We start from the raw sequence: 15,117 nt of genomic DNA, 5'->3' as shown, positions 1-15,117 counted from the left end.
AACAGTGGAAACATCAACAGAATAGAAGTGATCATACCTGCAAAGCACCCATACCAAACCTGCGGGAAAAACTCATATATAACACCTAAGAGCTGCCACATTTGAGGTGAAATCATCTGGCATGTCAAGCTGTAGGCCAAGGAGAGAATGTCTTCGTAAAACTCTGGAAAGGAGAAACAACTTTAAGTAGGGTGCTTTAAAAAATAAATTTACCTTGCAAATACCTTGAAATTTGAAACCAAGGCCCAAGTCATATGACAACCAGGAGACAGCAATTAGTAACAAAATCAATACATGGTACAATAATACAAATTGGAAAAAACTCTTTTAGAATGCTCTTACGTTGGCTATAGTTACAACAATATGCACAGTTTTTCATTATAAATACACACTAGAAAAATATATTACCAGCACATCAAAGACATTGTGTCTAAACAATTTACTGCAAAATATTTTTATTTTCCCAACCCTTGTTTTCATTTAAAGGTCTTACCACAAAACTGTGTAGCTCTTTAGTTCAGGTTACTGATAAAGCAGTAATTTAATTGCAGACCATGTCCATAAAATACTAATGTAATTGCAGACATTGTCCTTTAACACAGCTAGCTAGAACTATAATCAGAATTGCATCTTCAGCTTTTGAGTCTGACCTTCAAAACACAATAAACAGCCTGACTAATGTACAAGAGGAGATCAGGAAAAACAAATCATAACTGAAAACTAACGTCTTTTTTTCTTCAAAGAAGCACACAAAAAAAAGATTAATTTCTGTCAGGAAGACAGTGTGGTTTACACTAATTAATTTAAGAATGTTTTTTAATGTAAAAACATGTAAATGTTTTTCTAAAAACTATCTCTAAAACATACCTATAACGCGTTTCTGCATAACGAGGCCTATGATCTGTAAACAAATGCTCTCGAGCTGTTGAGTTATCTGAAATAAAAATATAAAGCAGTTTATTTTAAAACTCAGAAATACAATAATTTAATCAATGTCTTTGACTAATTCAGTTTGAGAAGTTCTTCAAGGCAAAAAGGCTTTTATCAATTTTTAAATGCTGCATTAACAATCACAATATTATGAAGTAAGGTCTTACTGATGTAAATACTCAAATTCTCACTAAGCAGTTTTTCTTTAAAACTTGTCACTTACAGCATTTTTATTTTAAAAAAATCTTATTTTGTGATTATTCCACACATCCTACCAAAAACTGTTTCTGTTGTCCTGTCTGGATATAAAGCAACATTGTACTCAAAAGTATTTCTGATAAAGCCTCTGTCCAAAATCTTTGAAGTAGAATGCGTAAAAAGCAAGAAAGGAAGAGATGCTTTTGCCTAAGGTCTACGGAGAGCCTCCCCGAGTAGGCTCAGCAAGAGGAACACATGCATACAACTGTGTTGAAATCGGGATTCAGCCTTGCCACGGTGGACACAGAGGCTATGAATTAAACTAAATTACAAGGAGAACTACATGGCTACTTTATAAGTCTAATTAAAACTAGTAAATACAGACATTTGATGTTATTACCACAGGCCATTCATTACAGACATAATCTTGGAGGATGTCAGGCTTTCTGGCCTTGTTCTAGTGAACGGATCAAGTATGTGAACACAGATTGATCCACTTATCTTCAGGCACCTGGCTCAGAAGCAATCATCCCCTAAACTCTCTCCATACGTAAAGGATTTCTAAGGATTTTTTTATTTTTGAAAGGAATTTATAAGGAGTTTTCAGCCTCATATATAATTTGTATATCATTTATATCACTTCTAAGATGATTACAGATCCTGAGATGAAGAGCACTCTGCACAATATTTTAGTTTGTGCCTCACACAACAGAAAAACAAGCTGCTAAGTTTATACCAAAAATATCCCAACTCTAAATGTTTTCCTAGGCTAAAACCTGAAAATCCACTTCAGGTTATCATTCGTGATGCTGAGCTTAGCTACCAAATTTTATTTTAGCTTTCAAAAGATGCAAGGGGTTTTTGTAAAGAAATGAAAAACGTTTTGAAATCCAAAGGAACACAATGGTCTTAAGAGAAAATAATTAGTATTTTAATTAATGTATTTTTAAAATTATAAGCTTCATAGCTTCATGCACAGTGAAACTTTCTCGTAAATCTAGGAGAAAGCACTTTTATGCCAACAGAGCTTAAGTTACTGACTGACTTTGCCTCTTCGGTCATCACTTAACTCCTTCCTACCTCAGTCAGCCCAGCTGGTATGAGCAGAAAGAATCTCTTTCTTCCCTGAATATGTGAAATGTAAACTTAAATTGCACCACAACTGCTAGACCAATTCCTAGGAATTCTATCCAAGAAACTGATGGCTAAACAACAAAATATGAGTTACTGTTGTAAAAAAAATGAACCTTATGCAAGTTTTTTCTCCCTAAAATCTATTTTAACAGTCTATAATACAATTATCAAATTAAGTGCTTAACAGAGTAAGGGCTAAGGATTTTACCCTCAGGATGTAAATTCCCCTCAAAGTTGAGATCTAAACAATTAGGAAATCACAAAAGTAAACTGGGCTTTAAATTCAAATTTGTCAGAGATCACTTGGTACTAATTCACCATCCTGCTATAGTAAATGCAGAGTCACGTCAGCTCAAGCAATGCGCCATACATGGAAGTGCTTGTTGTCATGAATGAAAGGCACGAGGCAAAACAGCAGGAGAAAAGATGTATAAAAGAAAATCTCACCTCCTTGTGATCTTCCACAACTGTCAGGATAGTGTCAATTGTGTGCAAGATGTCCGTGGCCATAGCTCCTTTGTCTTGGTCTTCGTCTTGTTCGTCATTCTGAATTATTTTACCAAATATTTCAGCCTATGAAAAAAAACAAGCAACTTGACATTCAGGAGTAAACTCACATTTCTAATTTGTCACGCAAAACCAAGAAGGTCAATGCAACAGCAGCAATGCCTTATCCGTAAGAGCTGTCAGTGCTGAAAAATACGCTCCTTACTTTTGAAAGCGGAATACAGAAAATTGAAAACTCCTCTTTTCTTTGAGGAGTCTGGCTACGATAAGTCATTTGAAATGTTAAATAGTTAGAGCTTGTCTCTTTAAAACCAGTGTCAAAATTCAGTATCTTTGAAAAACCTATAGGTTTTAAAGATGCTGCATACAGAAAACAATATATTGTGAATACTATATGTGGACCTTTATAAAGGTTATTTTAAATGGTGTGCATGTCAAACAAAGCTCATTAAATGTTTACTGAACTAGGCATGTGCTTCTGACTAGACTGTTACTTTACTACTGTCTCTTACCAGGTGTTGAGTCATGTCAACGGCGATGGTAGCTACTTCCTGACTGTACTCACAGATCATCTTCTGGATTACATTAGTAAGATCATCATTTTCCGTCTCTCTAACAACGTGCAAGAGCTCTTGCATAACTGGCCTTACATAAGGCTTCACATATTCCTTGGCTAAAAAAAAAATAATTGAAATTAGGTGAAATCAATTATCCATAAACACAATTATACCATAACTCAAAACTATTAGTAACTGACTACTCTTGAACAAAGTAATTTTTTAAAGTTTAATTTGCTAAAAAACAAAAACAAAACAACCAAAAAAATCTACCCAAGGCACTTTTGTAGCCCATAACTAGTAGACTAACAAAGTAAATAAATTGTACATTTACCACATTCAACACTGAAATGCCATCTACAACAAAAAAAAAAATCGACTGTTCTGGGGGACGCATGCCCTCAATACATAGGCAGCATTCATTCTTAAACATACACACTATTTTATTTCACTAAAGAAAAACAAAGACAGCTGCTGTTTACTTTATTAAAGGAAATATGTTGATTCTAACTTCTTTTGTGCAGAGACCTGTAGTAAAAACTTGAAGTCAGAATTCTGGGATGTACACAGTAACTGATGAGCAAGTGACACTCTCTAAACATGATGAGATGTTTTGAAATGCATGTCTTTAAACAGTAGAAGTGTTTAGATAAATCCGCACCAACCTCCTCCTCTACCGAAAAAAAAAATAAGCAGTGTATACAACTGATGAATCACTGTAGCATACCTTGCTCTTGGTTGCTTATTAACATCTGAAGAGCTATGGCTGCTTCTACTTTGACAGGCATTTCCTTATCATCAATCAGGCTCTTCTTCGCCAACTCTACAGCATTCCTCAAGTTTAGCTCATTGTGAAATTTCAAAGCACTGAAAGAATGAAGCACCCAACAGGACTGCATGACAAAAAGAAAAGCAAGTTAGGGACTACTGCAATTTTTTAGCATTTTTTTTAACTGATTCAAAAACAATGCTAACTACCTCTATGTTTCCATGCTTTTTTTTTTTTTAATTATGGTGTATTCATACAGTAACATGTAACAAAGTTTTTTTGCACTTAAGCAGTTCTTTATTTTCCTTTCACAAATTCCAATAAATTCAGTATGCACATAATTGGCATTCATAGTTTTGGTCCTTCTGGGGGAAAAAATCAGAACAGAAATTAAAGAAAATTAACTGTTTGCTTATGACTGATATGGGCAGTCCAGGATTTTCTTCAAGCTACACTTAAACTGATATTATCTACTCTGTGGAAATCCCACCTATTCTTCACAGCCATCCAACCACTCTAGTTATTGAGATCTGCTAACGAAAACTGGTCACAAAAGGGCCACGACCACTGCTCAAATTCTCCAGTCTGATCAAAGAGGTAAACAACAATATGACACAGACTTTCCATCAATTCATTTAACTGACAAATGATTTTTTCAGCCAACACACTGAAAAATTACTGCACAGGGTGGCTATTTGAAATTTTACTATGTATTTGCTTTATTTCTTTCATTGACATTCAGAATGAAGTGAAACTTGGAAGGAAAGAATCATGGCAAATACTGAAATTGATATAACCGGTGAACTTACTCTAGCCCTGAGGTACCCCAGGTTAGACATGAACAACGGAAAGACATGATTCTGTAATGTCAGCTCCATTTGATCCTTGAAGACACTCTTCTGTTGGTGTAAACAAAAATTAATTTTGGAGACCATTCATTTTACATATTTCATTCTAGCCAGTTATTCATTTCAACTATCAACCATGAGAAATGCAATGATTTGTCTATGTAATAAAGCTATTCTCTCATGAAGAGATCTGGATCTTGTACCTTGAACTGAACGAACCTCATAAGCACAGCAAGTTCAATGCCAGATAAGTGAAAGAACTGTACATGCAACTCATTACAATACTGTAAACTGGAATTTTCATTTTCTTTAAGGCAACTGATTCCAGCTGATTTTTCTTAAAAATCAATTAGGATAAATAACCTAGTACCTCCATTCTTCCCACAAAGGAGTATATACATAGCTGAAGATAAATATAAGCTTAGTATGAAACACATCAGTTTCAATGACCTACTATTACTATAAGCATCAAAACTAATTATTTTACACACTATAACAATAACTCACATCATTTTTCGTGTTTATTAATGGACTAAGATAATTCCTTTGTGACAGAAATTTCCTTGGCTGGAGAAGGATATTTGATGAAAATTATCCTCCGTTATTCCAACCTTGGCAAATCCCAAGATATTCACAGGAAGTCAGGACCATAAACATGGAGACTTGTGACTTTCCCAGCACCTATAGTCCCGGGATACTAGAAAAGATATATGCTGGGGACTGTGTTACCATCGAAAGGAATGATTCAGTGGCTGAGACAGGAAAAGGGTGAAAGAGGACATTCAATACAAAATGTATCTCAGGTGATCACACATCGACTTCACCAATGCATACATCATTTTTCCCCACACTGATTCCCAAATCTTCAGAGAGGCAGATAAAGAACTGAGCAGAGAAAAACACAAAGAAGGGAAAAGAATTTTCCCTTGTGCACAAAGGTCAGAGGTTTGCATGCATTAAACCGGAGCCACTGTGGAGAGCCACGTGGGTAAGGCAGGGTCATTGTGTTTACGAGCTCCTTACAATCTGTATCTCAGTCAGCTCACCAGCCAGAAAGCACTTACAAGTCGAGTATTTTAAGCAGAAAGTTCATGGAATTTTTCAGTCTGCCAAACCCCAAACACAAGAAATTTAGAGTTGAGAGGAGTCTGCAGTGTTTGGGGATTATTACTCTTTTGTAAAGTACATTATAGCCTCATGTTTCAAGACCAAAAATTTCAAATGAGAGCAGTATACTAGCATAAATCCCCTTTTTTTCCACAGGACAGAGATAAATGGGTTTAGAAGCCCACAGTCAATATGAAAGGCTCCTCACAACACAAACGATGTCCTCCTCTTTCACCGCTATACTCCAGCACAAGGGAGGGCATTTACAATGCAACCTAATCTACAAAAATTCTGCAAAAGTTACTGATGTTTCAGGATTTCAGATCAGATCAGGGATTGGTACATTGGCCAAAAATAAATGTTAGGAACATTGATAAGATGTGCCTTGCAACATGAAGACACATCCTGCACAGAGAGAGACAACTTGCATAAAATAAAATAAATTCCTTTAAAAAGGAGGCCTCCAGCACAAGGCCGCCATTCTCATGCTAAAAAATTATAACCTTTTGGCAGTTACTTTTGACATGGAGAAAGGGTATACTTTGGACTCCATTGTCTACAAAAGCGTAAGGGAAATCGTAATGAAGATTACATTACAGAGCAACAGTGGAGATTAGACGTGTATTCAAATTCCAGAAAAATACTCAGAATTCTGAAGATACTGTCTATACAGAATGGAGGAAGGACAGAAACTCTGTGCTCTTTGCAGTTATTTTCAAAACTCCCAACTGGCTGATGAAACAAGACTTACAGCCACACGTTGTAGGGTAAGAAAGCTGGAAAGCTAGACAAAACATTCCTGCAAGACGTTAAGTAAATATTTTTATGCAACCAGAAGCAGCTCACAGTAGTACAGGCTGTTGGGGAGTTTGCTAAAGAATCATAGGCAACGCTATTGATGGAATGTTTATTGATGGCATGTTTGCTTTTTTAACACCCTTCCATTTTATTAGTAAAGCAGGAGAGGACCAAGGGACTGTTCTGTAGCAAACAAACACAGCTTTGGAGAAACTTGAGAAGAAAAATCTGCAAATAAAATGGGAATTTAAAAAACAGGAAAGAATGTTAATATCTTTAAAGAAACAAACCCTCAGATTCTTATCCCACAGTGCAATCTCTCTACAGACTTTATAAATACAGGTAAGGGCTAGCCATACTTTATAAACTAAGACTTTTTTATTGGCAATGGCACTTGATATTAAGAATTACAAACCTTTTTCACTTCTTTACCCACTTACTTTCAGTAAAATATCTGCTAGGGATCCTATAACATGCAGAGCTCCATCTTTTTTCCTCGGATCAACGTTTGGCTCTGTCAGAATCTCATAGCAATATGCCATCATTTTTGGTAACACCTATGCAAGACAGAAAACACTCAACCTCCTTCTGTCAGATTATTTTAATAGTATTGTTTAAGTCAAAATATTCACATGACATTTTTAAGTAGAAATTTTATTCTGGTCAAAGCAACTGTGAGGTACTACATGTAGCATCTTTCCATAGTTAAAATATAGAAGGTTCCTTTTTCAACTTTTCAGCCAAACTCGTCAAAATTAAATTAATCTCCTTGAAATTTCACATTAGTAATAGTAAATAAGGTATTTTTGTTGTCTTGAGGCAAATCAAAGAAGGTGACGAAGAGGCAAGAGGCTCAAACAGTACCTCACCCATTTTTTCTCCCCTTAAGTTCTCTTCTGGTTTCTCTCACACATATAAATACATTCGTGTGTGTACATATATGTATGAACACATACATATCCAAGAACAGCTTGGACTAAAACCTCATAAACTTATATTAATCTAACGATTTTGGCAATAACTTCTAAAGTTGACTAGACTTAGAAAAGGTTTCTTGGCAAAACCAATTGTTTAATGTCATTTCCACACCCGATATGTGCTTTTCAGATATCATGACGTTTTGACGGTCTCAGTACAAATTATGAAAATGAGGAGGTCAGCAGGCAAGGGCTGTTTTGACAATAAAAAGTAGAAAGTTCATAGGCTATTCCACCTGACATAAAGACTATGCCCTGCTCTGAAAATCCATCTGGAAATGGAGCTCCATATTTACCAGATGTTAAAATGGTACCCAGAAAAAAGCTCGTAGCTCTAGCAAACTGACGTGCTTTCTAGGGCTTGGTTGGGTGCTTTTGCACAGATCAATGGAAGTACAGAAAGATCTGCAGAAAAGTTATGTCCTCATTTAAAGAGCAGCTGTATGAAATTGGTTTCATTCCTGCTAATTTCATTGCTGTCAACAGGATTTAAATAGCATCAGTGAAAATTAATAAGGATCAGGTTCACTTTTCCCCCTACTGCTACAGTTTGGGAAGCTCAGAACAGCCATGACAGAGGCTGTTTGTAAACTTGGGAAAAGGACATCTATTACAACTCAGTTCGTATCTGGCAGGTTAATTTTAAAACTGCAAGAGGAATCCCCTTATTTATTTATTTATACATAAACGCATAATTTAATACTCCCAAAATTCATAGCGCACAGGCAGGAAAGCGTGTGATTATGTATTAGCAAGTAGATTTTTCAAGACTAGCTTCCTGTAGCATCTTCAAATTTAAGGGAAAATGACATTACTAAGGAAACTTCAAATCATTAAAGGCCACTGTTTCCATACCTCTTTTCTCTTCTTCGCAGCGGTATAAAGGAGATTCTGTGCTGCTGTTGTAGTGCATGCATAATCCTCAAATACATCTAGCAAGTAAAAAAAAAGGCAAAAAAATTTCCTTTTCTGAATGACATAATAATAAGATTGTTATAAACCATCTTGTTTGTGGGATATCACAAAATCAGGAATCAGGGTGAATGTGTAACTTCAAAACTATTGACACAGTTGTCTTCACGTTGTGGTTAAAGAGTCAGACCCAAGCTTATGTCACATAGCTTATGAAAGCATTTACTTCATGCCTTCCAAATCTACTGACCACTCATCATTCCCTTTACTAGGAATGTGTTATTTATTCATTAATTCTTTTGAGACCATGTAATTTAAGGGATGAAAAATAATAGCTTTTTTTTAATTAAAACCACTCTAGGAAGAGCAACAATGTATTCCAGTACCATCTGTATACCATATGTACACAATTTTGGTTTGATTTTATTAAAACCTCATGGGAAACTTTTTGTATGTAAAAACTACTTGGACCTGGGGTAGTTTTAAATCTGCTGGAAGTCGAAGCTTTTTAGCTTCATTCATTAGAAGTAAACTTCCTTTAATCATATTGAAAATATAATTTATATATTGAGAAAAAAAACAATCTGTGCTGCCAAACATATTCTAATCCAAACATACCTACACAAATTGAATTACATAAAAAGATCTAAAAAGGTAATCTTAAAATGTGGTTAAAATTACACACTAACTTTTCCTGAGAACTTGAAGATAAAACATGATTAAGAAATACTACCAGACTACTGAAATTCTTGTTCCAAACCCAAATGTGCCTCACTAAACTTCAACTTAATGTACTTTCATGCTTGGCTTTGTTTCTTTTACTTTCAACTATACAATCTAAATCTGTATTTAACTGTCTCAGCTACATATAAAAATAGGATTCACTCCTTACACAGAAAGAACTGGATTCATTTACCAAAAAGCAGCAATGTATTTGTACACCAGTGATCAACACTATATCGTGATTAATTTTTTTGCATAACAACCCTCCAAGTTTTTTAAATTATTCTATGCACATTTAAATTCTGTTTTCACATATGCTAATCCCAAATCAACTAATTAAAAGTTCCCATATGTTACATATCTCCGTGGTACCCACCTTACTGGAGTTTTCCAGCAAAATTTGCTGTATTTTTGAGTACCTTTTGAAAGAATACATACATCTAATTATCTGACAATTTAGTAATAATAATTGGGAAAAAAATGCTGAAGACATTAGCAATTTTCAACAGGGAAAGAGCAAGTCAGGCCTCTTCTGGTCAAAGTGAGAGCTGCAAGAACTTGCAGACATCTGCAATTCGGGACTCTGAAACTGGCATTAAAAAGTGAGCAAGCCAGTCTATTTGGGCTGCACTGAGCACACGTGAAGTAGAAGAAAACATTAAGTGAATCATTTAGTTTAAAGCTACCAGCCAAACGGCCAAAACTCACTTGATCTGCCTTCTTCTTTTAACTACAGAATGGTGAGATTTAAGAAACAGATTTTCTTCTTCCTATTGTTCGGGACACTGGTGAAGACAGAGACATTACAGTGGCCGTGCTGTTAATTGAGACTATAGTGTACAGTTATGATGAAAGCAGAAAATAAATGCTGAACAGAAACATTTACCAAATTTCATGCGGATATATTCATACGGATCCTCTTGCCAGAGCTCTTCATCCTCGTCTTTGTAGCACATTAGAGGGAATATCACTTCTTCTGTTATACTCTAATATCAGGGAAGTCAAATACATGTAAGTACACATAAAATCAAATCCCTCCACTATGCACTAATTTACTAGACCTACTTTTCTGAACAGCAAAATTCTTTTAACCAGTGCTCATTTATTTTGGCTAACAGAAATAAACTTACAATATATATATATATTTTCCTTTTGCAACAGTCCCAGACAGCAGTAATTATTTAATCTAACTTTATATTAATACAGTACCACACACAAAATATACTTCAGGATGTAGCCTATAACAGCAGAACATCACATTCTGCAGAAGAATCTCACCAATCCAACACTCAACATGAGAATGCATTTCAAAGTCCCTCTTAACGGTCATGGGATTAACTGACTAGAAGAGGGGAGCTTATGATATGCAAAAATAAAAGCATGAAAATCACTTTTCACTTTTTCTTAGTTCACTTCTAAAACATGTCCTCGAAACAGAGTTCAGTTCCTTATAGTTCATGTTGTCTTTGCCCACTATCTTTGCACAACAACCAATTACGAATTTCCAAATCTATAGACAATTCTGAACACTAGCAACGAATAAAAGCCAGAATATGGCAGATTTCAAAAATAAAAATAAAGAATTTACGGAACAGAATCTTTAACTGAGTTAACAATATCTGCAATAAAAGGTAGTTATAATACTGAAAAAAAAAAACCAATCACACTTCTGTAGAAATGCTGTTTTCTGCCCAGATCCATTGCTGCATGAAAGATTCATGAAGCCTACTTTAAAACTGCTGGGGATTTTTTGGTTTGTGGTTTTTTTTTTTGTTTTTTTTTTTTTTTTTAATCACTCTGATGACATGCAGTTTTTATGACTGGGTTTTATACACTGACCTTCATGTGTGGCTTCATTTGCTTCCATGTTACAGAGTGAATAACCCCTTGGTTCAGATAATTTAACGTTAGCTGAAGAACACGTGGTGCAACATAGTCTTTTTGCCTGTATTGGTCTAAGATTCTTAAAAGAACCTGAAGAAATGAAAAAGTGGTATTTTTAAATGAAGACTGAAAATTCTCTCTCATGCACAGACATGCAGTGCATCTCTTCAGTGAACATACACGGACAGATTAATTAGTTTTACAGTAGAGGTTCTAGTGCTAGTAATCACTGTAATGCCTTTGATCCAAAAATCAGAAGTCATTTAAACATTAAGGAGCTAATCCTGCTAGCATTTATGTACATGTTTGCCTTTACTACTAGCCCCACCGTGTGATCACTTGTGATTGTAAACCAAAGATACACTTCAGTATTCACAGGCTGACAGTTTACACAGGCCTCAGCAAAATTAGGAACAGATAAAGAAAAGGCACAGTGAGATTTTTCAAACTGGTTGGCTTCTAAATCCATTAGTGGCGTGGCGTCTGTGCTCCCTTTTTAAGGACAGGCCCCTAAAGAAGACAAATTACTTTGGAAGAACAGTGATAAGAATAGAAATTCTAAACTAGAAAAGAAAAATAGGTTAGCACCTAAATCTGTGAATCAGAAGAGATGCAAAACCCTTAACTTCAATTACCCGTTGTAACCATCAGGTAGTATCACCTAGCATGCTATCACAAACTCTATCACACAATGTTTCCGTAATATAAAGGCTTGCTCTACTAAGAGGAACCTACAGTATAAAGCCATTAATCTGCACTAATGGCAGATGAACTATTAAGTGTTAATAAGCATAAAGAACTGGAACGTACCTGAATAACAATAAAGACCATTGGCAATGTATAAGAAAATATTGGGTCATATATTTGCAGAAGGACAATTCTGCTTCATAATTCTTCACAACGCTATAATAAACTTTATTTTGAACATAACTCCTTCCTTAGGAGTACTAAGTCTTATCTCAAGTCTTTTATATGATAGGCTCCTTGGGCAAGAATTGTCTATATCTCATATAGACTCTAGCATGATGTCAGCACTTAACAACAGATGAATAAGTAATGAAGGCTTAGCAATGTAATATTCACAACAAAATTCTTACTAACTCTGTGAGGAAATGTGACAAATCAGCATTTAAGAGCCAGAAATGCAAGAACTGTGCAGATTGTCCAGTTCATTTGTCTTGAAAGCTAAACTGCTCCCTCTACTACATAGCCTAATCTCTTAACAGACAAACTTTAAGTATTTCAAATGGCAACAGCCCATGGAAGTCTATTTTTCCACTCAGGAGCTAAACATTGCAAGGAGTTTAGAATAGATATTAGACTGTTTACTTCCCTTTTCTTTTCATTTAATGCTTACAGCCTTACCTTCCTCTCTTTAGTTCTTAACATTTACATATTTATACTGAATTAATACACAGATGGATTAACTATTCTGTTGTCAAACTGGATGGAGAAAAGTAATTTTGTTTTGCAGACAATCCTGGTATTTTGAAACCTAGTTTAAGTTTGACGTGAAGTGACAACAACAGCCTGGCACCCTCCATCAAAGACACTGGAAATTTAAACTGTAAGAAGCCTGCAGATGCCACGTCAGGGATACTTCATCTGACAGCATGCTGAGGAGCCACATATTCTGGAAATACACATTATCTAAACACTTGTCACTTGAAAAACAGCATTCCCAGGTGTTTTGCAAGGTTTACAGACCAAATGCAATCAAGAGCCCAGAATCATGAGTAGGACAGCGTACTGCATTCTCCTGGCTTCTTAGACGCCTGTTTGGAATATGTAACCCAAAAGCCTGGACAACCAAGAGCTTTGGTTGAGTCAAAAGCCTGGGAACTACCACTCCTAGTCATCTAGTATATGGTGGGATGAATGAGAAACAGGACGAGCTCTGCCAAAAATATCTGAGCTTGGGAGCCAGCACTCCCAGTGCTTTAGGCACCCAATTGCTATAGCTGTTCCACCAAACCAGGGAGATGCTGGAAACCTGGAAGCCCATGTTCTCAGGGGCTCACAGCTGAGCTGGCAGAAAAACACACAGAACTCTGATGGGAACTACCTCTCTTCTACACGACTTTATCAGAACTGAACTGTCTCCACAACACCATGTTAATCACAAATAATTAGAATTCCCCAACAAAAATAATTTCCTTGCAAACTGTGAATTTATGCTATATTTTCATAAAAACGCTTTCTAGGTATAAAATAACTTTTATTGCTGTTCTCTAGACACCTTCTAATCTGCTTGTATCTTCCTGAAATAAAACAGCATCATTGGATTACTGCGCCTAAGTTGTTTGCAGCAAAAGCACTTACTAAAGACTGGGCTGAAAATACACCCTTCTATGACATGAGGCCTCTGCATCAATAGTTTTTTTCTCAGCTATATCTAGAACCTTTATACATTACGATAACACCATTTTATCAGCACTTGTCTTTTCTGAGAATTTTCCTGCAGGGTTTTTTTTTTTGAATTGCTGAAAATCTGTGTTATTATACTTCGGTTGTATGGCAATGAGTTCTAAAGAACTTCTCAATCACTGTAAGGAAAACCTGTCCGACTCTGTTAATTTTTCTTTAATGAATGAACGTCAATATGAGCACACTGTTGAAAACAATACATTTGTTCAGCCAAAATGATCTAATTCAGAAACAAATGAACTGTACTTACCTCTTGTATGCCCACAGCATAGGTTTTTAAAAAAAACTCTGAGAATTGAAAGTATTCTTTAGTTACATTTCCAGGACTTCCATATCTTTAAAAAGAAGAGAACACACATATTTACATTGTGAGAACTCCGATGCCTCAGGAAGACACAAAACTTTCTAAAACACAAAGGAGCCTGAGTAGTCACCCATCCCCAAAGGAACGCTTTCCCATAGGTTCCTTCTAAGTCATTATTTCCCATATAATGCCCCACTTCCCTTTTCTTTTCTTAGATTCTCATAAGGTACAATACTAGACACAAGCAAATATAGCCGCCTTTTTGTCACAAGCTCTGTAATTTCCATGTTTATGGATTTCTTTCCAAATCTTCCCCTGCCTTTATATTTGAGAACATAAGCACTTGTAGCTGGATGTAGTAACAATAACCAAAAAAAGTGGAAAAAAAGCGTTCTTTTCCTGTGGGGCTAGTTTGTTATCATCTTAGAGAGCCAAATCATTTCACTAAGAGCTCAGACCAGTTGCTGTGCCAGTGCAAGGCAGAAGACAGCAGCAGGAACACCTCTTTGGTGACCATGAGCTGTTAAACCCACTAAACTGTCTTGTCTAATTGCACCTGAAGTAGCGTTACAAATTTGTAACCCAAATTTAGTTTTTAATCAGTTTGTTACCGTTTAAAAAGACGAGCTACAATATGCAATGCCCACTTCTTGCATTTCCACCACACCAGCTCCGGTCTATCATCTTCATCAATTTGCAAAGTCTCCTATAAATAAATACATTTATTTTAAATTAGCTGTGTGTATTGTTGAGAGAAATGATGCTTTAATCATTTCTTGCTGAGTAAACGAATACAAATTCATATTGACTAAAGCTTTGGTTCTGTTAGCAGTTATATAATATTAAGGAACTTCCAAATATCTTAATTAGTCAATATAACTGCGTATGTGAAATACTTGTACAATGCCTGTACTTTAATTTTCAAAATTATGCATATTTTAAAAATGGAAACTCTCACATATAATTGACTAAACAGTGGCGTGCAACTGGCTTAAAAATAATGAATGATACTAACTCCTCTAAATATATACACCCTAACAAT

The 15,117-nt window shown here is 35.6% G+C and overlaps 1 protein-coding gene across 3 annotated transcripts in view; it reads right to left on the bottom strand.

Moving 5' to 3' along the window:
* IPO8 (importin 8) overlaps positions 1–15,117 on the bottom strand; it is a 46,240-nt gene that overhangs the window by 14,534 nt on the left and 16,589 nt on the right. For all 3 annotated transcript variants that reach the window (XM_074583497.1, XM_074583479.1, XM_074583488.1), the window contains exons 7-18: positions 14,687–14,781; positions 14,022–14,106; positions 11,300–11,434; positions 10,347–10,446; positions 8,681–8,757; positions 7,289–7,405; positions 4,905–4,994; positions 4,054–4,219; positions 3,282–3,442; positions 2,710–2,835; positions 868–934; positions 38–163 (exon numbers count right to left, since the gene is read on the bottom strand). In XM_074583497.1, coding sequence (XP_074439598.1) covers positions 38–163; positions 868–934; positions 2,710–2,835; positions 3,282–3,442; positions 4,054–4,219; positions 4,905–4,994; positions 7,289–7,405; positions 8,681–8,757; positions 10,347–10,446; positions 11,300–11,434; positions 14,022–14,106; positions 14,687–14,781 — 1,345 coding nt within the window. The remainder of the gene's footprint in view (positions 1–37; positions 164–867; positions 935–2,709; positions 2,836–3,281; positions 3,443–4,053; positions 4,220–4,904; positions 4,995–7,288; positions 7,406–8,680; positions 8,758–10,346; positions 10,447–11,299; positions 11,435–14,021; positions 14,107–14,686; positions 14,782–15,117) is intronic.

The sequence above is a fragment of the Larus michahellis genome, chromosome 1 (assembly GCF_964199755.1).
Source record: "Larus michahellis chromosome 1, bLarMic1.1, whole genome shotgun sequence".
Classification (NCBI taxonomy): Eukaryota; Metazoa; Chordata; class Aves; order Charadriiformes; family Laridae; genus Larus; species Larus michahellis.
This window is presented reverse-complemented; position numbering and strand designations above follow the sequence as displayed.